A 25,185-nucleotide genomic window follows, 5' to 3' on the forward strand; every position below is an offset into this window, starting at 1 on the left:
TCTTTATTTTTTTTGCAAAATAAACAAAGTTTTTAAATGTACCCATTTTCCTACATTTCGCTTGACTAGCTAGAGAAACTTCCTCATGATAGGTCACCGATAGTGGTGAAGATGGGAAGAGTTCAGTTCTTTTGTTTTTCAAACATGTGATACTGTTGGTAGTATAAAATCATGGCTCAAATATAAATAACCTAAATTTAAACACAAATATTGTTAGAATATTTAAATAATAAATTAGTTTAAGCTTTTAGAATAGTTGCGGTAGTCTTAGAAAATCTTTTATGGTATCTTGAGTTCGAATCTTTCCGGACCCCTCATTTGTTGGGAAAAGTACCGAAAAAGTCATAAATCTATTACATTGTTAAGAATTAAGTCATAAACCTTTCAATTTAATCAATTTAATCGTAAAATTTTTTGCATTAGTACCAATTCAGTCCATCCATCCAATTCAAGCCGAAAACAGCTGACGTGGACTTTGGTCGATTTACGTGATACTATCGGCATTGACGTGAAATTTTTTATAATGTTTGAATAATTTTTTCTTTTTTCTTTTTTTCCTTAATTTTTCTTTCTTCCCCCTTTTTTCTTCCCCCATTCTTATTGTCGATGGCCGGTCGGCCACAAGCCCCCTCGCTTGGATGAGGTCACCCTCGTCAGCCATAAGTGGGTGTCGGCCTCTCCGGGCCGAGAGGGAGCACTGGCAAGGCCCCCCTCCCCAAAGGGGAGAGGCTCTGAAACCGTCTAGGGAGGCAATTGCCGGGGTCTCTTACGAATATAAGTTGTTCGGAATAAATCACCGAGGCTACTACGAATTCACCTGCAGAGGAAAGGTTTATGGTCCGTTGCACGAGAGGTTGAGCCCCGGGTACACGCAACGCTCGTTAGGTTGGAGTTGCTTGAGACGGAACGGGAAGTGGACGACCGGTTCGCCCGGTTGGCAAAGATACATCGGGGCGTATGTGGGGAACGGAAGATCCGAGATGGAGGAGGAAGGAGAAGGAGGAGAAAAAGAAGAGGATCCACACGTTGCTAGTCATCTTTCGAATGATTTGGTAGGAGTTTGGAGTGGAGAGAAGATGGAGCAATCTTGGGCCCCATTTATTTTTCCTAGTTTATGTCTCCGACCGATGTTCATACATAGACGTAGAACTTTTAACAATGTAACCAAGATCCTTGGTGAGAAAAATATGGGAAATTGTTCGGAAACCGTCAACCAACTGTCTTTTTGGATCAACAATGTGTTTCTCGAAGTCCTTTCACTTTCAAATGAGAGGTATTCAGATCCAAAAGATGCCAAAGTCGAAAACTATTGTCCTTTCCACGAAGAGCTGGCAAAATTCGGACAAAGCCATTCTTGTTCATCACTCGAATTTCTTCTATCACAAAAGTATGTAAAGTATTTACAATATGGTGTTGAATACAAAATTACAAAGTTAATGATCTCCGATGGTACAAACAATGAAGATGAAGACAAAACATGATAGATGCGGGAAACGTATTGATCTTGTTGCATTCTCGAGTGGAGTCTTGTATTGATCTCGTCGTTCCAAAAACAATGACATATCTGGTTTATCCAAACGTCCGGACGATATTAGCTGGGATCTTCTGGCGAGTTCCGACACAAGGGACACGTGCCGTTCAGCCGAAGCCACTCATCGATGCAGTCGACGTGGAAGTAGTGATTGCAGTCGGGTATGGACCGCAGTGTCTCCTTGGGCTGGTACTCGCATAGGCAAATCGGGCACGTGATGTCGTTGGGCTCGGGCAGGCGGCGGCTCTCGCCAAGTTGGGTTTTCGGGTACGACTCTATCGTGGGCCTGTCTAGGCCCATCGAAATGGTTACACTCTGCGCGGCGATTAAGTTGGACACGTCAGCCGCATTGGGCCGTGTGGGCCTACGGTGGGCCTTGATCTTGCCGAAAACGAAAGACGCGAGCCCAATCACGCACAGGAGCCCAGGTATCCCCACTCCTAGGACCACGCCGTACTTGGCACTTCTAGGTAAACCTGAAGAAAAATAATCCAGGGAAAAACAAATAAAAACCAAGTTTAGGATATGATTATTCTTAGAGCATCAAATCTTTGGACACGAGAGACATATTCTTTCGCGATTGTCTGTACACCTATGGCAGCATTTGCATCTTTCATACCCACATGGACACATGCATTGAAGATTGATGTTGGGGCATCAAAAATGAACCGCAGAAAGTATTACTCTAATTGCAGAGGTTGACTATTGACTCACCCACAAACAATGGAATAAAGCTTGACATTTTATGAGAGAGTCCGTAGATGAAAACTATATAAATATTGCTGTGAGCAGCGTAAAGCTCAACTTGTGATAAGAGGATTAGTGGTTAAAAGCTCTATAAATAGTGCTCGAGCCTCTCCTTTGATCCTAATGCACAAACAGTCTCACATAAGGAGCAATTACATAATTGCGTCATGCCGGGCAGTCTCATTGAACCGGTGATACAGAGGAGAAAAGAGGAAAAGTATTTGAGCTTTAGATAGTCTTATTCCGCATTAAAAACGATGAGTTCCAAATCGGGTGCTCAAAATCCATTTTTACCCCGTTATCTATGAAACACCGACACTCTCTAAGGGTCTACATATCGTGTCCGATACTCTTTGACATCCCGACACTCTCCCGACATACGTTAGACCCGTGGTCGTCTCTCCGGACACGTTAGCAAAACGCAAGTTCAACATCCAGACACACATAGGTCAATTTTAAGCATTTTCAATAAATTAAAGATCAAAATGTAAATTTATCAAAAATATATATACTAAGTCATGTACCCCACCACCTCAAATTAATGTACTTAGCCGGCAAAAAAAAAAAACTAATCGTAATATAACAGAAGAAAAAGAAGAAAGTCACCGCTAGTATAAATTATCATGTAATTTATAACACATTATGTGTCTCGACGTGTCCGAATTTTTTATTTTTCAAAATAACGTATTGGCGTGTCGTGTTGCTTGTCGGGTGTCGGTGTTGGTGTTACTTAGCCTATTGCTGTGTTCTAGATTCTAATTATGAAAATCTTAGGGTGCGGCTTTCGTTGCTAACAGATATGTCTAAACCTCATGTCAGATTTCAATGATTCTGGGCAAGAAAGGAAGTATATTTTCGAATGGATTCCAACACAATTAGAAATAAAGGCCCCGTTTAGTTCAGCATTGGAAATGAGCATTGGGGCTCTAAAGTCCCTTGGCCAAATGCAAATTATGTTTAGTTTATTTTTTGGCTCACTTGGGAAGATGCAATTGCATCTCAAATGCTCTCTAAAGTCCTTTAACTCAAAGTACCTTTAGAGGTATTTTGAGTTAAAGGACTTTAGTGAAATGCAACTAATTTTTTTTATTTTAACTTTATCGCCTTCGCTTGCCATCACCCGCCCGTCCCCCTCTGCCGGCCATCACTGTCACTCGCTGCCTCTGGCCACTCGCCACCGCCGCGGCCCTCCACCGCCCGTCGTCCCCCATCTTCCCGGTCGCCGCTAGCCCGCCTTCCCTCCCGCCCGCCCACCCGCTGCAGCCCGCCACCGCCCAGCTCCGCCATCCGCCGCCGCCACTTTTTTTTTTCAAAAAGTAAAAATATTTTACAAAGTTCATTTTTCACCAAACAACATTTATGTTAAAGTTGTTTTCCAAATGTATTTTTCAAATACACTTTATCAAATACTACTTGTATTTTAAAAAAGAGCTTAGCTCAAAGATATTTGCATTTTTTTAAAGTTTTTTAGCCAAATGTTAAACCAAACAAGTGCCAGCAGAAGAGATCCTAGAATGAATTAATAAAGAAGCCAACCCTGCTGCTTCCGCGAAGAACAAAGCCCCGGTAATGATGACACCCGCATTTTGCGCACAACTGTTTGCTGGTCTGTCGCTAACGTCGGGTCATGTGGAGGACCCATTTAGGCAAAAGGAATACGCTACGTTGCTCAATCGGGCACATAGGGTTTATCGAACTTTCTTTTTGTTTTTTTTTTTTTTTGAAGATTAAAAGATGAAAGCGATAGGACGGCCGGCGGCCAGACCACTAAAAATGAAAAAAAAAAAAAAAAAAAAACAAAACAAAACAAAACAAAGGGTCTTTTTCAGTACACTTGTTCTGACTTTACTAAAACGTTGATTCCCTCCTAACCACGGGAATACCGATAAAGAAATGAGCTAGTTGAGTTTGATTTTGATCCTGCACCGCCCGTCAAAAGGGACTGTTCAAGTAGACCAATCAATTCTCCCGCATCGCTCGATGCCACAAGTTAGAACCAACACCTTAAAGTTTAGTCAAAGTGCTAACCGTGTTTCACGCATAATGCTTAGGTCCCAATCATCATGCTCAACAGTATTGGGATCGTCGGATGCACGGCGCTATCTGTATCTGGCTTTCATGTGGAATTCGTCTTCCAAACACTTTTAATTGCTATTCCATCAGGGTCATTTGGGGCACTGTGAATTGTGTTTTCGAGCAATTACAGCAAGCGACTTTAGTACTAATAGAGATTAATGGAGCGCTCACACGGCCCAAACATCTCCTTATTAGAAAACAAGAAAAAAAAAATTATTCCATGTAAAAGTGACTTTCAAAAACGATTGAGAGTGATCGCTAAATTACAAGCGAGCTTTAAATGGAACAAGTCTATTGAGCATTCGATAACAGCCCGATACTTCACTTTTCAAATAAATTTCATAAGTCAACTGTACAGTCATTTAGTCTTGATTATTCGTGTTGTGTCATCGTATTATCATGCCATAAATAAGATATTAGATTATGTGGTGTTTTCTTATTTCTACCAGAGAATTGTCTCCACTACTAATAAGGTTCGAAGAAAAGTAACCCCGCTTAAAAATCAATCAAGGGGTTAGTCAAAAGTTTTGACCATCCCTAACCCTCGAATTTGAAAAAGAAATAAATAAAATAAACAAATGACTGCAAGAAATCAAAATGAGGAACAGGAAACTTACCGGTTCCGGGGACATTGCTGCAACCGACCTCCGTGCCGTTCACGCTCTTGTACCCGCACAGCCCGCCTCGTTTCCGACACGACCCGCAGTCCGGGACGTCCCACGTCAAGCTTATGACATCCTCGACGTCCGACCAGAATGGCCATGGCAGTGGCACCACCACCGTCGCCAGCTCCTCGCAGGGGTACGAACCCTCGCTGTAGTACCTGGTCGGCACCGACATCACCGTGTAGTTCCCCTCGCTGAGGCAAGGGACCAGCGTGGCGGGCATCCCTTGCGATGTTCCCGAGGACCTGTCGGCGCCATAGGAGCAGTTCAGGAAGGTGAACCGCCGCGGGATCAGGGGCCGGAAGGCGGACCCCGTTAGGGAGAAGTTGCCGAGGAGGCGCCTCGGGAAGCAGCCGTCCGGGTCAGCGAGGGTGATGCTCTGGGTCGAGTAGTAGTTGATGGACTTGACGGAGAATTCGCCGGAGCTGGGGAGTTGGAGGAGGGTGTCGCCTCCGGGGGTGCAGGAGAGGTCGAACCCCTGGTAGCCGCAGCGGGGGCTCTGCCGCTGGCGGTTGAGCCAGAAGGGGAATTGGACCAGCGGGGGGGACAGGGACAGGTCGTTGGTGGGGGAGCCGGGGCAGGAGACGATGCCGCAGACTTGGACGGCGGTGGCCGGGGTTTGGGGGAGGAGGAGGTGGGTGAAGAGGGCGAGCAGGGAGGCGATCGTGAGGTTGGGCCGAGGCAAAGATGGCATCGTTGCGGGAGGTGGAAATGGAGGGGACGCACGACGAAGACGATTCGACTCGGTGAGTCGAGTCCCGTGAGACAGTGGGAGGATCCGAGACTTAAGAAGACACGACAACTGAGCTGGCGACACCTTTCATATTTCTCATTATTCAATCTTTGTCGTGGTAGGCGTTGTATTACTTATTCGCAAGGGTGCGCGTAGTGAAATTGGCTTAAGAAATGAGAAATTGTTTGCTGCGGTGACTCCAATTATAAAAATGAGTTCTACAGATTTTATATCATATGGCAGTTGATCCGGTCTATTCTCAATCCCAAGAAACCTTGCTTAGTTTGTGCCGACGCAAAAAAGAATTGTTCTAGGTCTTCCGTCAACATTCTCAGATGCAACCAATAAAGAGGTGGTGAGCGTCAAGGAAGCAAAGGCAACATAACCATCAGGTAATGGAGTCAACAATCTCGAATATAACCATCAAAGTAGTCTAGTCGGTAACCATCGAGTAGTGCAGTCGATGACCGTTGCATTGCGGAGTTGATAATTATGTTACAGCCGTTTGTTAGGAGTCGCGTATAATATTATTTGCTTTCTCTAAAACAATCGTTAACCGTCGTTAGTAGGTGTAAATATTATGATTGTAATTCGAATAAAGGAGTCAATCAATTAATGGACACTAGTTGTTCAATTTTTTATCTTCCCCGTAATCTTTACATTCTATGATGTGAGAAAACTGTCCGAATGACAGCACAATGATATGTCCAATTTCATAGTGAGCCACGTGTCAAATGTGATCAAGCAAATAGTCATTAATGTAGTGAATGACGCTCTGTTGTGGCCAGGATCGTCCTATCAGCTACTAAACATTCCAAGCCAGTCCAATGCTATCGAGGCATGGTCCTAGTTCCATTGCTTTTAATACTTGAAACAATGTTGGTCGAAACAAAATAGAAAATTACAAATTCCAAACTAGATTGGTCGACAGACCGACCAAATGCCGACAGCTGCAAAATCAGGCCAGCGGTCGTTATGGCACTCCTAAATGCCAACATCCTTATTAGCCCTAACTTACCAATCAATGGCAATATAGATAATCCAGCGAGACTAGTATCACCACCTAGAGGGCAAGACGACCAACCAAATCCTCAATTAAACCCCGCAAAAAATGCCGAAGAAATTCAACAAGTATTAGGTTTAAATGGGGGAATTGTTAGGCCTGTTTGTTGAATCGTATTCTGAATGGGTTGATAACCAGCCTTTGCTTAGAAGTATGAATTTCATGACTTTGCTAGTGAAGATGAATAATTTTTTTTAGTTGGATACCAAAGATGAACAATGGACCATTGAACATGTCGGTTGATTTTATAGCCCGATGTGGAGAAACAAGAACGGATGAATTTTTAAGACTTACGTTAATTCTTTTGTCATTGTTGAAACTATCTAATTCGATGTGTAGTTGGGCAAAGACAAACAAACAATTACATTCTCAATTTTATGTAACGATAAGTAAAAATCAATTGCCTTCCTCAGTAGAGTTTATCAACACAGCAATGAGTTAGTTGACCAGTTTATTGCTTGGTTCAAGAAGGCTAAGATCATATATTGCACTTCACTCTTGGCCTTTAATGGCTTGAAATTTAATTTGAAAAAAAAAAATTTGAGGACCAGGACTTTGCTAATTTATTCAATTGGCAACAACAACGTCTAGGAGACTTTACTAATTTATTCAATTGGCAACGAGAGTGTCTAAGTATGAGTATGAGCAATTACTTAATGACCACTTGAAGACTTTGTGTTAAACGTGGCTTCAATTGAAAGATACGAGTTAGATGATACATTCGACCAAGATGAATAATGGTAGCTATAAATCAAATATGCCGATGACAAAGGGGGCATATGATGACCAGCAGTTATCGAATTTAAAAGAATCAAATGATTGATAAACCATTCTATTCTTTTACAAGGGGCATTTGTTGATACTAAAAAATATCCGAGTTTTAAGTCAACATTCTCACACGCAAGCAACAAAGGGGTAACCATAGAGGAAGTGGAGGTGACCTAATCGTCAAGTAATCGAGTCGACAATTTTGGATATATTCGTCAAAGAAGTAACTATCAAGGAAGTGGAGTCAATATCAAGTAGTAGAATCGGCAACCATGAAGTAGTTGAATCGATAACCGTCGAGCGGTGCATTCTATAACCATCAAGTAGTGGAATCTATAATCGTAGATATAAGCATTTGTTAGGAAGCAAGCGGGAGGGAAAAGTGTCAAAAAAGTCCTAAACCTATTGCATTAGTGTCAATTCAGTCCTAAACCTTTTTTTGGTGCCAATTCAGTCATAAACATTTTGTATTTGTGCCAATTAAGTCCTAAACCTTTTATTAGTGCCAATTCAGTCATAAACCTTTTACAATAGTACAAATTTAGTCCTAAAATTTTTGTATTTATGCCAATTGAGTCAATTCGGTCAATTTTGAATGGAAATCTTTGGCATAGAAGTCAATTATCCTACGTGGCACGGTTGGCACTAACGTGGAATTTTTTAAATATTTTTTTATATTTTAAATAATTTTTAAAAATAATTTTGACAAAAACCAAAAAATTGCTTAAAAAATTATTTAAAATATTAAAAAAATATTTTAAAAAATCCACGTTGGCGCTAACCATGCCACGTAGAATAATTGACATCCATGCTAGCGATTTCCAATCAAAATTGACCGAATTGACTCAATTGGCATAAATATACAATTTTTAGGACTAAATTGGCATTATTGTAAAAGGTTTAGGACTGAATTGGCACTAATAAATGGTTTAGGACTTAATCAGCACCAATACAAAAGATTTAGGACTGAATTGGCACCAACAAAAGGTTTAGGACTAAATTGACATTAATGCAATAGGTTTAGGACTTTTTTTGACACTTTTCCCGTAAGCAGGATGTTATTTGCTTTCTTTACAATTGTTGTTAACCGTCGATAGGAGCTATAAAAAGTAATTATGATAATTCGAGCATATGATTGCCAATCAATCAATGATCAACAATTGTTCAATTTTATCTTCGTGTTATCTTTACACTGTAATACCTTTTTACGTGACTGCTCGCAATTGTCTCCAATCTCCGTACTTTTAATTTTCTCGTCAATTTGAGTTTCTTGTTCAAGAATAATATGGGACAAAGGGTTTTTAGAAACAAAAACAAAACCAGCAGCAATAACAGCAACATTTGTACTATTCTATGACACGAGTACGCTAATGCGATTCCTATGTATGGGAAAATTAATGTCGATTGTCGATGTCACACCATACTTTTGGGAATTCCGGCATCACGTTCTTATTCGTCCCACCAATGCAATTCATGCGAAAAAGAAGACTTAAAACGTAATCACTACGATTGAATCTCACCTACATCATAATGCACACAAAGAAATCAACGACAACTGAACCACATGAGATGAACCTACCCTGTTGGGGACATAAAGCCCTTGTGGACTGATTTTATGTTGAAAAAGTTGATTTTGCCGGCATTCACGCGAAATTCGAACGCGTCATGCCATTGACCATCGTGGACTGCGTGCAGGCAGGCGGTCCATGTGAACTAGGAGTTGTTCAGGGACTTCCGGCACACGGGGCACGTGGCATTCAGTCGGAGCCACTCGTATATGCAGTTGACATGAAAGTAGTGGTTATAGTTGGGTATGGATCTCAACGTCTCTTTGGGCCCGTACTCGTGCAAACATATAGGACAAGTGGTGTCGTTGGGCTTGGGCAAACGGCCACTCTCGCCGAGCCAGGTCACCGGGTAGGACTCTATCGTGGGCCCATCAAGGCCCATGGAAACTGTCGCACTTTGTGGCCGAATTAAGTAGGGCAAATCCGTGTTGTTGGGTAGTTGGGCCCTACCCTGAGCCCTTGCTCTCTTGAAGGTGAAGATTGTGAGTACAACTATGCACAAAAGCCCAGGCACCCCCACGCCTATGATTGTACCAAATTTGGCACCTGTGGGTATGTCTGGAAAATATTACGTGGTAATTAGAACCATGACAAGGGGGGAAATAGATGTAGTAAGTAATTCCTTTTAATCAAAGCATGTCAAATTTGATGCCGAATAGAAATTACAACGAAAGTTTAGTGTCCCTAGCATTGGTCAGGAGATATCACAATGCCGAAATCATTAGAAAGAGTATGACCAATGAAAAGAGAAAAAAGATATGTAGCTTCACATTTCACGGTACTTGAACAAATTTTCCCATTAGTGCTTCTCTCTTGTCATGCGATCGATGATCGGAAAAAGGAAAAGACCAACGCGTTTTCTTCGGGGCGATGATCCGATTGTGTGATTAGCCAGTACTTCAAAAAAGCCGGTCCATGGCGATGATTCCTAGTTTGTTCTACGAGACTCCAATTTTCAAGTCAACCAGCCAAAGTCAAGTCGACTTAAAGAATAAAGCGATGTCACTAGAATTTAGGAGATGATTCAAGTTAACGGTATGACCAGACAAGTTCATAAATTCCTCCGAAAGAAAATCAATTTCTTAGCTCTCTTTGTCCACTTTCTAAATTGCGAGTAAACCTATTTTCCTTTCGCAAGAAAAGTATTGAGTAGACCCGATCTAAACGAAGATAAGAACGATGATTCTACGAACTTGTCCTTTGAGCTGGAGCTACTGTTGATCCCACTATTTTCTTGATAAGTGATTGAAAATCGGGACAGTCTAAACGATCCACAACTGGACAAGTGGACATACCTCGAGGCCGAGAAGGAAGGTCACAGCAGCCGATCTTTCTATCGGGACCCCAGCCCGAACCCGAGCCGATGTCATACCCGCACCTCCCGCCACGCACTTCACACGACTTACAAGTCGGCAATTGCCAAGTCAGGAGAATGTCGCCGGTGAGATCCGAAGCCTGCAGGGCATCCACTTGCCCCGACCCCGTTGACGACTCCTGAAGCGGAACCAACACATTCGAGATCCTCCGGCACCACAACAACGACTTCGTCGTCTCCTCCACGAAGTCCTGCGAAATCGTGGCGAGGACCGCGATGCCATTCGTCACTCGGCTCATACATGTCGTCGGCACATGCCAAATCACATGCCTCGAAGTGCAGTTGAGGAAGGTGAAATTGCTGTACATCACTGCCGCGAATGGAGAACCTGAGACGTCAAAGCCATCAAACAGACGCTTCGCGAGGCAATTGCTCGGGTCATTGATGGAGATCGTTTGGTCGGTGTAGTTGATGTGCCGGACGGCGAACTTCCCCGAGCGAGGGAGGTCGAGGATGAGCTGGCTACGGTTTTGGTCGCACGTCAGGGCAAAGCCAGTGAGGCCGCAACCGGTGTCGAACCCCCCGTCGCCGCGGAGCCAGAATGGAAATCTTGCGACCAGCATGTCGGGACCGCTCCCACAGCCGGCGGCGCAAGTCTCGAAGACCTCCGCAGCGAGCGGGTGGTGGAGAACCGAGAAGGCCGCCAGGAAGATGGAAGCTTCTAAAAGGAGAGACATTGGAAGAGGAGTTGTCGACGACATGCCCATATGCACATTTCTAAGGGGTTTGACGTTGTTCTTTCTTGCTGTCGTGGAAGGTGAATACGAGAGAGAAGAGCCAATGTCACATTTGATTAGCGACATGTTGCCGCTCAAGTTGGTCGGAGTTCGTCATCTGTGTTTGGCCTCTTTTTCGTCTCTGTACTCCTGGCGCATAACAAAACAAATGAAAAAGTCCGACACGATGATTACACTGCATGGCAACATTGCTACATAGATTAGTACGAGACGCTCTTAATTGTTTATCAAATGGGTCGTAAGTAAAACGTTTCCTAACGAGTTTTCTATTCCTCAACGAAAATGAAGCTCACGCTAGCGTTTTTTCTCTAGCTTAATGTGAGACAAGGTTGCCGCAAACCTCTTTTTGTGTGTTTTTGTGTCTTTATCAACTTCACGGTAATTACAAGAGTAATTACGATTCGCCATGTTGACAACTTCAGCGAGGGCAGGCATTTAGAACTGCAGGTGCTGATTTTGGGGTGAACCAAGTCCGAATCTGCTCAGTCTCATCCATTGATCAAATCTCTGTGACGGTAAGTGTCAATGGACTTGGGGGCAGACTCTTTTGCCGTCACGTTAAGGGGAACTTCTAGATGGGGATGAGCTCATAACAAGGCTCAGCACAAGTTTCAGTCGATGGGCTGAGACTTGTATGGAGGCATAGATCGTCAGTAACTCTTATGCTTCGTTCTCACATCTCAAGGGTAAATGCACATGCTTACATCCGAAAAGAAACTGAAGCTCATTCTCATAGCCTCAGTATCTATTCGAGGAGAGACCGAGTATCCTGAAGAATGAAGCAAATCATCCATCGAGCAAGAGACACTTCATATACTGGAGCGTGGCATGCCGTCACGACAGACCACAAACGGCGTTGGCAGGTCCAGAGGTCTTCCCCGGCAAGCGGTGATAAAGTTGTGGAGTCTGATAGGGAAAAATTATATTGAAGCTCAGAGCTTTTACGGCTAATAAAATTCATGCAATTTTCATGTTAAAGTAGAGTTTAGAGAATTTTTGTTACTGCTAATACAATACGTGTAATTTTCATCATAACTATGTCTGGTATATTTGTGCAATATCTTTTGCGGCCGTAACCCTGAAGCTTGTAACTCCGATACTATAATGAAGAGATTGCCTATTGCGGAACCGTGGTTCTTCCCTTTTGATTTTGAAAGGGTTTTTCACGTAAAAGTTTGTGTCTTTTTTTCTCTTCACAAATTCTCCCATTTGTGCCTCACGAAATGAACTCGATTCACGTTCCTATCAACTGGTATCACAGCCTGATTTGATGAAATAATGGGAGCGACGAATATGAATGAAGGGAAGGTAAAGATAAATCGGTTCGATGGCAATGACATTGGTTTTTGGAAGATGCATACCAGAACAACTTTGCATCGGTCTTTGTCGGGAGAGAAACCTTATTTGAGCAAGCAAGCAGATTGTGAATTGTAAGATCGACAAGCTTTTGGTGTGATTCGTCTCACGTTGGCGCGAAACGTTGCCTTCAACATAGCCAAGGAGAAGACAACAACGGACTTGATGAGGGCGTCATATTTGATGCACGAGAAGCCTTGTGCATCAAATATGCCTTATTTCATGGGTCGTCTTTTCAATCTGAAAATGGACGAAGGTGCTTCTATGTCATATTATATCAATGAATTAAACTTAATCACAATTGAGTTGAGCTAGGTAGAAATCAAATACGATGACGAGGTAAAAACTTTGATTTTGTTATCTTCTCTACTAGAAAGTTGGAGTGCAACTGTGACTGCAATCGGTTGTACATTTAGTAAAAAAAAGTAGAAACTTCAGGAAATCCGAGATTTGATTCTTAGTGAAGATATTCTCAAAAGAGAGTCGGGTGTATAGTCGGATGCTACCTTGCATACCGAAGGCAGAGGGAGAAGCAATCAACGAGGAAGGAATGACTACCGTGGTAGATCGACGTCTAGAGGGAGAGACAAATTGAGACCTCATGGTGAAATAATTTGTTGGAATTGCAAAAAGAAAGGCCATCTGAGATGAGATTGTAGATTCCTAAAGAAGAAAATCCAATATTCTAATCAAAATCAAGAGGAAGATAAATTTGTAAATGCAACTCTTTAAGAGATGCTTGACAATGATGCTTTAATTTTCATCATTGACAGTCTAATTGAGTTTTGGATTCTAGACTTAGGTGCGCCATTTCACTCTACCTCATGCAAAGAATGAATGCAAAATTTTATTGCTATAGTAAAGGTTTATCTTGCTGATGATGAATCTTTGGATATTAGGGGAATGGGCGGAGTTCACGTAAAGACTACTAAGGGGTATCAATGGAAGGTGCATGATGTCAAATGTGTTCCAAAACTCAAGATAAATATGATATGCATGATGTCAAATGTGTTCCAGGACTCAAGATAAATATGATCTCTATATGTCTATTAGACAATATAGGTACAAAATAATTTTTTGGGATAACTCTTGAAAAATAGTTAAATGTTCTTTGGTTGTAGCACGGAGAACAAAGTTAGGAACATTATAGACGACTAAATGCAATAGAGAAACCATAGTAATTGCTAAGTCGGAAGGTGAATCCAAATTGTGGCACCGCAAGCTTGGTCACATGAGTGAAAAGGAAATGAAGTTATCAGCATAAACAGGAGAACTGCCTAATTTGAAGTCCATATATATATGCCCACGTGAATGTTGTTCGGCACAAGCAGAATTGTGTTAGTTTTTCAAAGATCGGTAGAGAACCAAAAACAGAAAATTAGAGTTGGTGCATACATATGTGGGGGCCAACCCTTGTGCATTCCCTTGGTGGCTTGCATTACTATTTATGATCATTGACGACCCCGCTAGAAAGGTATGTGTTTATTTTTAAAGAAATAAATCTGATGTCTTTGGTATTTTTAAAAGATGGAAAACTAAAGTGGAGAATGAGTTTGGACTGACGGTTAAATGTCTACAGTCCGATAATTGTGGTGAGTATAATAGCAAGGAATTCAAGCGTTTTTGTATAGAGAGTGGAATCGGGATGATAAGAACAGTTCCCGATAGACGACTACAAAAAGGAGTTGCTGAGAGAATGAACAGAACTCTAAATGAGTGTGCAAGAAGTATGAGGATGCATGCATGATTATCCAAGACATCCTGGGCATATGCAATTAACGCAACATCATATCTAATTGACAAAGGACCTTCTATTTCACTTGATTTCAAGCTACTAGAAGAAGAATAGAATGGAAAGAAGGTGACATCCGGAAGTTTTTTTTATTGTGTTTCATATGTTCACATGGACATCGAAGAAAGAGATAAGTTCGATACAATAGCTAGAAAGTGTTTTTCATTGTATATGATTATGATTATTTTGGTTATCGATTTTGGGATGAACAAAATAGAAAAATAATAAGAATTTGTGATGTTATATCTAATGAAAACATGTTGTACAATGATAGAACCGTGTGAGAATCTAGTGCGAAGAAACAAAGGATGAAAACTAGAAAGACTAAATCCTATGGGGTTTATAAAAGTGTTACGGTCAGAAATTCTGAAACTAGTGCTATAAACTCTCTACATCCGAACCAACCTTGTGAAAATCCGGAAGAACATCTGAACTTGTATAGAGGTATTCTTTGTCGTTGCATTATCTGCTTTTGACCAACACTAGCGAATCGGAAAATTTTTTGAGTACGGGTTTAATCTGTCGAGTGGGATTTAGCGATGTGGGATGAATTGGATTCACTCGAGAAGAAAAGAGCTTAGGTGTTAACTCAATCATCATAAGGAAAGTAGACGTTAAAAAACAAGTGGATGTACTAGGTCAAAGAAGAACGGTATGGTAGAAGGAGGTACAAAGTAATATTAGTTACAAAAGATTTTCATCAAAAGAAAGGAATTGTCTACGCAAAATTTCACTCCAATTGTGAAATTTGCTACTATCATACTAGTGTTAAGTATTGCCACTGCTGAGAATTTACATCTAGAGTAGTTAGATGTAAATACTATATTCCTTCGTGGTGACTTGGGGGAGTTCATATACATGGTACAACCATAAGGATTCCAGGCTCCTAGAAAAGAAAAATATGTCTGCAAGTCGAAAAAAAAAAAAAAGTTAAACAGGCTCCCAAACGGTGGACAAGAAATTTGATACTTTTATGTGTAGCAACGGGTTCACTATATGTAAAATGGATCACCACCGTTACTTTGAAAGAAATTGATAAATACTATATTATTTTGCTGTTGTATGTGGATGATATGCTCATTGCAAGATCTTACATAGAAGAAATCAATATCCTGAAGCAGCAATTGTCAAATAGTCCAAGACGAAGGTCTTGGGAGGAGTGAATCAAATTCTCGGGATGAGAATCGCATGAGATCGGTTTGAAGGAATTCTAAAGTTGTCTCAATAAAAGTACATTGAGAAGGTGCTTGACAGATTCAGAGCTCAGAATGCAAAACCCATATATACTCCTTTAGGAAGTCACTTCGAGCTCTCGAAGAAAGTCGCCAAAGCCAGATAAAGAGCGGAAATACATAGTAAAGTGCCTTATGGGCTAGATGTTGGCATTATGACAAATGACATGGTGTGTATCGGACCAAACATAACTCATGCAGCGGGAGCTGCGAGCTTATGCATGGCTAATATAATAACATAACATTGGGAAACTGTAAAGTAACTATTAAGATACCTGAAAAATGGTGTAAATTTACAAGGTTTTGTCAATGCAGGTCTTGGTGTTAACTTGAACAATAAGAAAAACACCTTGGTTATGTTTTTACCTTAGATGACACTACAATCAATTGGATATCTAAACTTCAAAAGTGTGTCCTTTTTGACCATTGAAGTAGAGTACGTTGCTATATCTAAATCTGGCAATGAGATTTAAGTGAAGAATTTTCTGAAGGAAATAGACAAAGAGTAAGATAGCGGTGTTCTTCTTAGTGATAGCCAGAGTGTTATTTGTCTTGCAAATTATCCGATATTTCATTCAAGGACAAAGCACATTGAGTTGAAATATCGTCACATTCATTACTTGATAGATGGTGGGACATTGTCATTAAAGAAGATTCTTGATGTAAAAAGTTCAATAGATAAGTTAACAAATGTTGTCACCACTTGAATTTGAGGTTGTGCATTGCCTCAGTTGGCATCCATGGCTAGTGATGAAGGACTCTCACACTAGGACAATTTGGGACATAAAGACAAGTGCAATGAAAGACTATTAATATTTTGAAGATCAGCCTCCAAGTGAGAGATCGATAGAGTTGGAAAGTCTGTAGAGAAAAGTAATAATAAAGCTCAAACACCGCTAATAACTTTCATGTTGAAGCATAGAATAGGGCTTTTCTATTGTTGCTAATAGCATACATGTAATTTCCATCACAACTATGTATGCCCTAAACTCATGTTATATATTTGGGTAATATCTTTTGTAGTTGTAACCTTGGCATTGAAACTCTATACTAATAGTGATAGTGAAGAGATTGCTTAGTACGGTGCCGTGATTTTTCCCTTTATAATTTTGAAAGGGTTTTTCACGTAAATAATTGTGCGTCTTCTTCTTTATTGTTTCTCTTTAATGATTCGTGTTCCTAACACGCGAGGGGAAGAGGACTGAGAAGGCGATGAAGAAGGTGAAGCTTCTAGAAGGAGACAAATTTGGAATGATGGATTGGTGTTCAGCTGATTAGTGCTACAGAAATCCCTTATTACCATTTATTGATTGAGTAGAAACGAGAAGCTATCCCCAAGTGGAGAGTCAACGCGTTGATTCCAATGGTATACAAAACTCTTAGATTAATTACTACGGTAAAATTTTGACGTCATATAGAAAATAAACTCATTTTAGTTAGATAAATTTTAACTCCATGAAATACTCAATTGACTATTTTTTTTAATCAAATATGCTTCTAATGGACAAAGCGAGATGCGAATTGAGACTGCGATGTTCCAAATGCATTATTTTTTTTTTTTAATTTGAGTGACTTATGAAATCGTCTATCGGTTTGTAACTTAAATTCAAAGATAAAACGTGTCGCCTATAGAGTAAGTTACTTTACATTAAATGCTCGAGTTAAGACTAAATAAATTGTAAATCCATGAGATTTTTCTTTTTCCAAAAGAAACTAAGACACGATTCTTCACGACCCTCTTCATTAGAAGTTGAAATATTCTGTAGCCCGGTTTCTAAACTCAATGCCTTTGGATTATTAAATAAAAAGCAAGATGCTACTAGATATGTACGGTTTTCATGCTTTGTTCAAAGCTTGAGAAGGTTCGCCTCGGAGGAGAGTTTCTCCGTTCGATCTTATATCTATCGCGACTCTATCACTCGAATCTTATATCAATTACCGAATCAAGTCTATTATATCACCCTGTAGCAAAAGTAACTTAATGAATACGTTACGGATATCACAATGATTCCCTTTCTATCGCCTTCGCTCACGAAACCAATTGATCACCTGCTACAAAAAGCGACGCAATATTCGGGCAACCATCCGAGGTTTTGCTTGTAACGCATCCACGAGGCAAAGCAAAGAGGGTGCGATTTCAAATCCTCCGGCCGAAACATCGACGGACCATAATGCGATTCACGTTTGGAGGGAAACGAGGGTGCAACCACCGATTTTGATTTCGGGCAAAAGTGAGATAGATGCTCGTCCCTCATCTCAACATGGCGGGAAAATGTCCGTACGCTCCTCCTCCCTCGCCCCCAAAAAAATAAATAAAGCCCTAGAACCCGCGCCTCTCTCTCTCTCTCTCTCCGAACCGGGAACTCCACCATCTTCACCTTTTCTTTTGTTTTCCTCTGATCCCTAGCGGTTCACGTGTCATCTATCGATTCGGACCTCGCAAATTCTCTCAAGGAACGGCACCCGGTAACTTACGCTACCTTTTGTTTCGCAATCTTAGGTTTCTGTTCTTTTGCCCCCTCCCTTTTCCGTTTGGTGTTCAAGGATCCGGGGAATGTTCTCCTTTTTTTATTCATTTTTTAGGTGATGGTTATCTTTCGATTGCTTGTTCGGGGGTTCGTCGCTTCGATTTGCGGGTCGTTGAAGATTGAGTTTTTGGGTAATTTCGCTGATGTCGGGTCGTTGATGTGCTTCGTAGTCTAGTGGAAATGGCCGGCGCGTTCGAGGAAGAAGCTGAGCAGACCATCACAATCCAGGAGTACCTCAAGGACGTGGAGGAGCAGGAATTGGTGAGTGTCTCTCTCTCTTTCCTGCTCGTGCGAAATCATCAGCTGTTGTTTTGATCATGGGGTCATCTGATTTTGCGTCCGTGGTTTCAGACTATTTTCCTTCTCTTGCTTTTAATTGCCGCCGTGATGCATGTTTTGGGAGACTGCATAGGCAAGTTCGAATCTTTTCTGGTTAATGAAACTCCCGACACGTCGAGACGAAGAAAGAGGAAACTGAGGAGTAATAGAAGTTACGGCGTTTTCAATGGTATGCAAGCCAGTGAATCGGGAGAGTAAAATCTGGCTTCTTGGGTATGATGCTCTGTGGCTAACATACGACACAATTTCACTCTGGGCTATGATGTTCTCAGAACGCTAAATCTATATTATTTCAGATTGCATCATCTGTTCAATTGTTAACTTTGCCTGTATAGTCATACCATGAATCAGTCTGGTTAACTAAACTTAGAGTAGATATTTGATACTAGGAGGCACACCAGTTTTTGAGGTGCTTAATTATCATCATGAACAAAATCTATCCTGTCAATATAGAATACCATCAGTGGATAGGTTGATGGCAAGAGTATGACTATAGAATACCATCAGTGGATAGGTTGATGGCAAGAATATCACGGCCCTTATATCCTAACTAGAAAGCTATGTTGCAAATGGTGCAAAATGTTTAGCTCTGTGCATCTAGATGCATTTTGTGGTCGATGTTGAGGTCACCTCAAAAGGCAAATTGATAGCTATAAAGCTCTCAGACTTGAGGCTGGATGGTGGAAATTATGTGGCAGCCACTTTATGCAGTCGATACTTAACTAGTATCACATATCGTTTTAATGGAATGTGGCTAGGTCTTTAGGATGCCCCAGTTAGTGGGTTGTTTTGCTATTCGAGCAATATGTGCTGCTTTCTGGCTCCAGATAAATATACCTATGCTATTAATCCTCTATTACGCTTTTGGAGTTGAGGTTTCCAGAGAGGATTGTGGAAAATATATGCGAGCCACTTGCTGTAGTCTGCACTTATTTAGTATCACACATCGGTTTGATGGAATGGAGACATTCAACATGGTCCTTGAATCTGAATCATGCATAGTTGCCTCATTAGCTGGTTAGGTTAGAGGGTAGTTTGGCTATCTGAGCAATAAGCACTGCTTTGTGGCTTCAGATAAATATACTCACGTAATTATCATCTACCTGTAGATGTTGTTGTGGTAGTTGTGAGATTGTTGATGTTACCTGGTTTGCTGTTTAATTTTTGTATTAGGGATCAGAATTTTCTGGTCTGCAGGGTTGTCCTTTAAATATTTAGCAATATCCATTCTCATCACTGATTTTCCATGAGTTCATGCTTTTCTTGCAAGGAAGCGGATTTGGTATTGGGTGGTGATGAGGGTAAGGATTGTACATATTCCCAAGGTTATTTGAAGAGGCAGGCTATTTTCTCATGTTTGACGTGCACACCGGATGGAAATGCTGGAGTTTGCACTGCTTGCAGCTTGTCTTGTCACGATGGGCATGAGGTAGTTCTTTTTATATTGTCCTGGAAGTTTTAGAGTTTATCATGGTAAAATTACTTCATTAGTGTATATATGGATCTTAGTTCAGTTTGTCTTGCCTTTTCTAGTGTAAAGAACAAAGATTATATGTTTGAGCAGTAATTTTACTTGTGATTCTATGTCGTTTCGAAGTTATATTCTCTTTCGACATCGCTAAGGGAAGCTCTCATATGCCTTTCTGTAATAAATATCTTGCTTATGTGACCTGACGTTCCGAGCTTTTACTGTGAATATCATGTATAGCCTGCTAGAGATGAACTTTAACAACATCCACTCACATCCTAAATACACCATTTGGCATTTAATTTGGACTAGACTGCTAGGCTGCTTATTAACATGATGTGTTGCAGTCGCTTTTCCCAATATTGTCCCTATTGAGGTCGCCTCCTTTTAGTCATTGGAATTAGGTGTCTCTAATTCCTTCTGGCTATGATAGTATTGGAGTTTCTGACTTGCTATGCTGATATTACTCAATTTTTTTTACTTGATCTTTTGTAGACAACTTTTTTACCAAAAGTTGGCTGTCCTTAGACACACAATGATGTATACATCACATTGCTTAATACTCCTCTTGGCGTGAAAGCCGTTGGATATGTTGATGTAACCACAAAAAACAAACAATGTGAGGTGATAAAACATATCATGAGGGTGATGAAATTATCCGTGAGGCTAGCATGAAGCACAAATATAACAAAGATGAGAAGATGCGTGGGGATTAAAACTCGTAGCATGAGATAAATTGTTATTTGCAATAGCTTGAGCGATTAGGAAATAGGTCCACAATGTATATAGATATCATGTTACTTAACACTGACGAATAAACTATAAATGGGTTTTTTTTCGTTTTGCAGTGAATTAGCTAACTTCAAGTTTGCAGTGAAAATAGATATGTTGGGTCCATTCTTTTGGGTAGCAATATGGTGGCTTTTCCATGAGTCTGGCTTTCTACTGGTGTTGGATGTTCATAAGGGCAATTGAAATCCCATTTCTGAGATGGCTAAAATTAACCTGCTCATTAAAAGTGGAAACTGTAACAACTGCGTTTCTTGTGCTGGCTGAGTTTATTTTCTGGCAGATACAAACGATTTGTATAATTTTTAGTCTTTTTTGCTGTTTTGTACCTGAACCAGTGACTCACTGACACAGATCCTGCCTCCCGAACCACTGAACATCTTCTTTTTAGTGGATATCAAACTTTTTTTAAATTCTTTCTATGGAATTGACACTCCTATTTCCATTTGCACAAGATTCTGGAGCTCTGGACCAAAAGAAATTTTCGGTGTGATTGTGGAAATTCAAAGTTTGGAGAGTTTTTCTGCAAGCTTTTTGCAAACAAGGATGTGGAAAATGTCAAGAATTCATATAATCACAACTTTAAGGGTTCATACTGCACGTGTGGTCGGCCCTATCCTGATCCTGATGTTGAAGATCAAGTAGAGATGATACAGTGCTGTGTATGCGAGGACTGGTTTCATGAGGAGCATATTGGTCTAGATTCATCTCATGAGGTAACTAATGGGGTTGTTGCTGATGGGATTTAATGCACTTTATCATCTTTGAGTATGATAAAACTATAAAAAGGAATAATCTTTGAGCATGATGTCAATATCACGTGTTTCTTCACAGAGATCGGGCAACCAGACTAATGTGTATTATTGTTTTAAGATGATACCTCAGCTGTTCTGTCGAGTACCTACACTACAATTTATCCTGGGAACTTTCATTTTTTCCTTAGCAGTTTCTATGAAAACTTGAGCCGTTCATAGCGAGCCAACCCATAGACTGTCCAAATTCCCTTGGTAGAGTATTATCATTGCTGTCTTGGACTGCTTTAGTGGAGACTTCCTGCTTTGTTTGTGAATGTAGCCCAGCCTTAGAATTATGAATGGTACATTGAACATATTGCATCTTTGCTATATGAAGGTAAGTTTGCAGATTTGAAAAGTTTTCTTCACTCCACGTAGCATTTGGTCCACTGATTATTCCTACCATAAAAAGAAAATGCCATTCTGGTGATGTGATGTAGGACAGTGACTGCATTTGGTTTTCTGTCATTTAGCATCTTCTGACCTTTCATCTCATTTCGATGGTTTACCAAATTAGGGGCTTCCATCTTCAGATTCTCGAGTTCTACTCCTCTCTGGTTGCTATCACATTTAAAACCTCAATGTAGCATCCTCCAGCAATAGCCAATCTTCTCTTATTAACACCACCTTTAGAATTAAGCTTTCAATGAAATCTTTCATTTGGAGGAATAAAGAATTATATGTTTGACAATGTCTCCACTCTCCAGTGTTACATGACAACCTTTCTCATGCCTGTACTTCGATATTTTATAGTTGTTTAGATTGAATGATGTGCAACGCTTAACTACGTACCCTTCCTCAAACTCGCAGATTCCTCGTGATGAAGAGGGAGAGCCTTTATACGAGGACTTCATATGCCAATCATGCTCAGCTAATTGTTCCTTTCTGAAAAGATATCCTCAAGCTATAATGGCCTCAAGGAGGCATTGTGATGCTATACCAAATGCTAGGAAGGATAAAGATGTTATGAAGCAAACTCCTGCAGCTTCTGGGTCAGAGAAAGTTGAGAATGACAGTTCTTGTAAAACTGATTTTGTGACAAGTTCTCAAAGCATCTCTCATGAAATTAATGTGAGCAATGGTGAAAGTTCTGCAAATGGTATATGCTCAAATAATTCTATGGAGGAGGATGATCAACATGGCAGTTGTCTCTTTGGCTCTGATGTGGATCTTCAATCCTCCATTGGAGACTGCAAACCACTTTTTCTCTCCAAAAGTTGGAGGGATGTCCTCTGTAAGTGTCAAGAGTGCAAGGATATGTACAATCAGAAGAATATCAGTTTTCTGCTTGACAAGGAGGACTCAATCATGGAGTATGAGAAAATGGCTAAGCAGAAGAGGGAAGAAAAGATGCAGCAGCTGGAAGGTGTAGAACAGAGTTTATTAAACAAGTTAGGTCATGTGCAGAAGATGGAGATCTTGACTGGCATTGCAGACATGAAGGATGAGATGCGTAATTTCCTGGTACGTCATTTAAACTCAATGATAAGCTTGATTTGATTCTACCTTGGAAACTCAATTGAGTCCATAGTGGAGAGTTGTCAGGAGGCAATGTGTGTTGGGACTTTCTTGCTTCATTACCATTTCCTCATGACGTTTGTCCTTCTAGCATAGGTTACTGTAGCAATGGCCTTAAATGTACATACTTTTCCTCTGTAGGAGTCCTTTGATCCATCGAAGCCGATCACCTCTGATGATATCCACCAGGTTTTTGAGAATCTTGCCAAGAAACGCAGGCGTGTGGAGTGAGCTCTTGTTGGGTCTTCTCTGGCTGTTGCAGAGCAGGTAGTGCCATGACTGTTAAATTATCCCTTCATGGTCTGTTTTAAATTTTGATCAGTTTAAAAATAACTATGCAGCGAGTAACATATAGTCTTCGTCAAGTTAGAATGCTTCACGCATGGAATGCGGACTTTTGGTTCTGTAGAAAATCAGTTTGCTTGACGTAAGGTTGACTATTTTCACTTCAATTCCTCAACCACATCAACTATTCAGAGCAGTTGATGGTGCGTTTGATATGGCATTGTCTCCGGGCCTGTTGCCTGGGTAGACTTGCATGACCAGATGTGGGCGTGCTTTACTGGGATGCAAATTCGTGTATGTGTCAAAATAGAACCACGAAACTTGCATGGTTTTTCTAGTTTTGATCACTCGATCCAACTCCAATCTAAGGAGAGATCTCTCTGTTGGACCCATTCTTAATTCCTTGAACTTCAAGGTCAGTTGCCTTTATACCATTGGCTCGACAGAGCACATACTGGTCGGGTCTCTCTTTTTAAGTCCTAGGTCAGTGAAGTAAGCTAAGAGGAGGGTTGGTTGTGACTTGAACTAGGTCCTTAGGTGCTTTGCCCCTTAAACTCGGAAGCCACGGCAGCATCTTGTACTGGCCACGAGTTACCCAAGTAGTGTCCAATCATATTAGTAATCCATGAAGGCCATCTCTCGTCGTGACTGTACTGAGTGAAGGTGAGCCAAGGGGTTGGTTAGATGTCAATTTCCTGAGTTGCGGCTCACTTTCCGACTTTGTTGTTTCATTAGAAGTTCATGCTTGACGTACTTGCAATGTTGCTGCGTAGAAGCAGAGAATGTCAGGAAAGGATAAATACAAGCTTGACGGTGTTAAGACTCTGGACACACATTAGAGCTTAACAGGCTTTCAACAGCAAAGTCCTACTCGGTATAAATTTTGAACTGCACCTTATTGAGTTTGCTTGCAGCTGCCTGTGTTGCTATCACTTGCTCACCTGCTCGGCAGAATCTCAGGAAAGCAGATACAAGTACATAAGCAAATGCAGGATGCCGTTTTATGCAGAATCAAAATAAGAGAGCAAATTAACGCGTAGTTAAACGGGGTCGTGTTCTGGTTCTTTATCAATGATGCAAAACGCTGAATAGGTTTGTGAAAATGTGTTGAAGATAGAAGATGCAAATTCATAATGATTTAGCACACAACATAATCTCCAATTAAATGCTTAAAACGTCCATTCGGATGTGGGCATGTCCCTGAAAGAGGATTCAAGATTAGCTGTTTTCAATTTAGGAGCATCGTGAAGTCGAGGTGGGGCTAAGCGTAGTCTTCGTACCCAGGCCAATGTCGGTTTTTGGCTTTTTTTTCTAGGATGTCGTGACCGTAGAAATTATTGGTAAGATCGAAATGTTGGAAAATGCATTAATAATTGTTTTTTGGTATGGTCGTGGAATCATATCAAGTTCATGTCTCATTCACACGCAGTCCCAACCATATCCGGGAGTATTCATTTTCCATCGCCCAATTTAAAATTGAAGATCTCTAGACTTTATTTTGGGTGGGACAGTTGTTAGGTGGTCGTCCGTCCTGCATGAGCGTGTCGGCATGTGATCCAACAGTCAAAAACAAAGGTTTTCCACTTAATAAATGGGGGTGATACAAGTCATTCTTCTACCTAAACTTGGCAGACTGTCGGGTAATCGATCTTCATTGTTCCGCCGCTACTTGACAGCGACGTGATTTTATGTAATCGGGAAATTGAATTTCCATCCTCTCAACTCAATCTAGAGGAAAAATCAAGATGAGCCGATTTATCTTCTTGTAAGCATAAAAAAAAAAAAAAATTCGGTATAACCCTCTCGATCTCGATTTTATTT

The 25,185-nt window shown here is 40.9% G+C and overlaps 3 protein-coding genes and 1 long non-coding RNA gene across 6 annotated transcripts; 2 read left to right on the top strand and 2 right to left on the bottom strand.

Annotated features, from left to right (window-relative positions):
• Window positions 1-1,337: 1,337 nt before the first annotated feature.
• On the bottom strand, window positions 1,338-5,933 carry LOC115740913 (putative RING-H2 finger protein ATL21A). Its single transcript, XM_030674563.2, has 2 exons — window positions 4,972-5,933; window positions 1,338-2,007 (listed from the first exon to the last, which is right to left on the bottom strand). The coding sequence occupies exons 1-2, from the start codon at window positions 5,711-5,713 to the stop codon at window positions 1,592-1,594; spliced, it is 1,158 nt and encodes a 385-aa protein (XP_030530423.1). The 5' UTR covers window positions 5,714-5,933; the 3' UTR covers window positions 1,338-1,591.
• Window positions 5,934-9,296: 3,363 nt separating this feature from the next.
• LOC115740792 (RING-H2 finger protein ATL20-like) lies at window positions 9,297-11,227 on the bottom strand. Its single transcript, XM_048285445.1, has 2 exons — window positions 10,447-11,227; window positions 9,297-9,697 (listed from the first exon to the last, which is right to left on the bottom strand). The coding sequence occupies exons 1-2, from the start codon at window positions 11,225-11,227 to the stop codon at window positions 9,297-9,299; spliced, it is 1,182 nt and encodes a 393-aa protein (XP_048141402.1).
• Window positions 11,228-17,770: 6,543 nt separating this feature from the next.
• Window positions 17,771-23,531, top strand: LOC115740879 (putative E3 ubiquitin-protein ligase UBR7). 3 transcript variants are annotated; one of them, XM_048285254.1, is made up of 6 exons: window positions 17,771-18,109; window positions 18,227-18,432; window positions 19,781-19,939; window positions 21,223-21,483; window positions 22,372-23,025; window positions 23,221-23,531. In XM_048285254.1, exons 2-6 carry the CDS (start codon window positions 18,352-18,354, stop codon window positions 23,308-23,310), a joined length of 1,245 nt encoding a protein of 414 aa, XP_048141211.1. In that variant the 5' UTR covers window positions 17,771-18,109; window positions 18,227-18,351; the 3' UTR covers window positions 23,311-23,531. The 3 variants fall into 3 exon arrangements, with proteins under 3 accessions (XP_048141211.1, XP_030530378.1, XP_048141212.1); XM_030674518.2 differs by having other exon boundaries at window positions 18,342-18,432; XM_048285255.1 differs by having other exon boundaries at window positions 18,347-18,432.
• Window positions 23,532-23,774: 243 nt separating this feature from the next.
• LOC125316576 lies at window positions 23,775-24,530 on the top strand. Its single transcript, XR_007199702.1, has 2 exons — window positions 23,775-24,238; window positions 24,325-24,530. It is a non-coding gene; the product is annotated as an uncharacterized LOC125316576 (long non-coding RNA).
• Window positions 24,531-25,185: the final 655 nt, after the last annotated feature.

The sequence above is a fragment of the Rhodamnia argentea genome, chromosome 9 (genome assembly GCF_020921035.1).
Source record: "Rhodamnia argentea isolate NSW1041297 chromosome 9, ASM2092103v1, whole genome shotgun sequence".
Taxonomy (NCBI): Eukaryota; Viridiplantae; Streptophyta; class Magnoliopsida; order Myrtales; family Myrtaceae; genus Rhodamnia; species Rhodamnia argentea.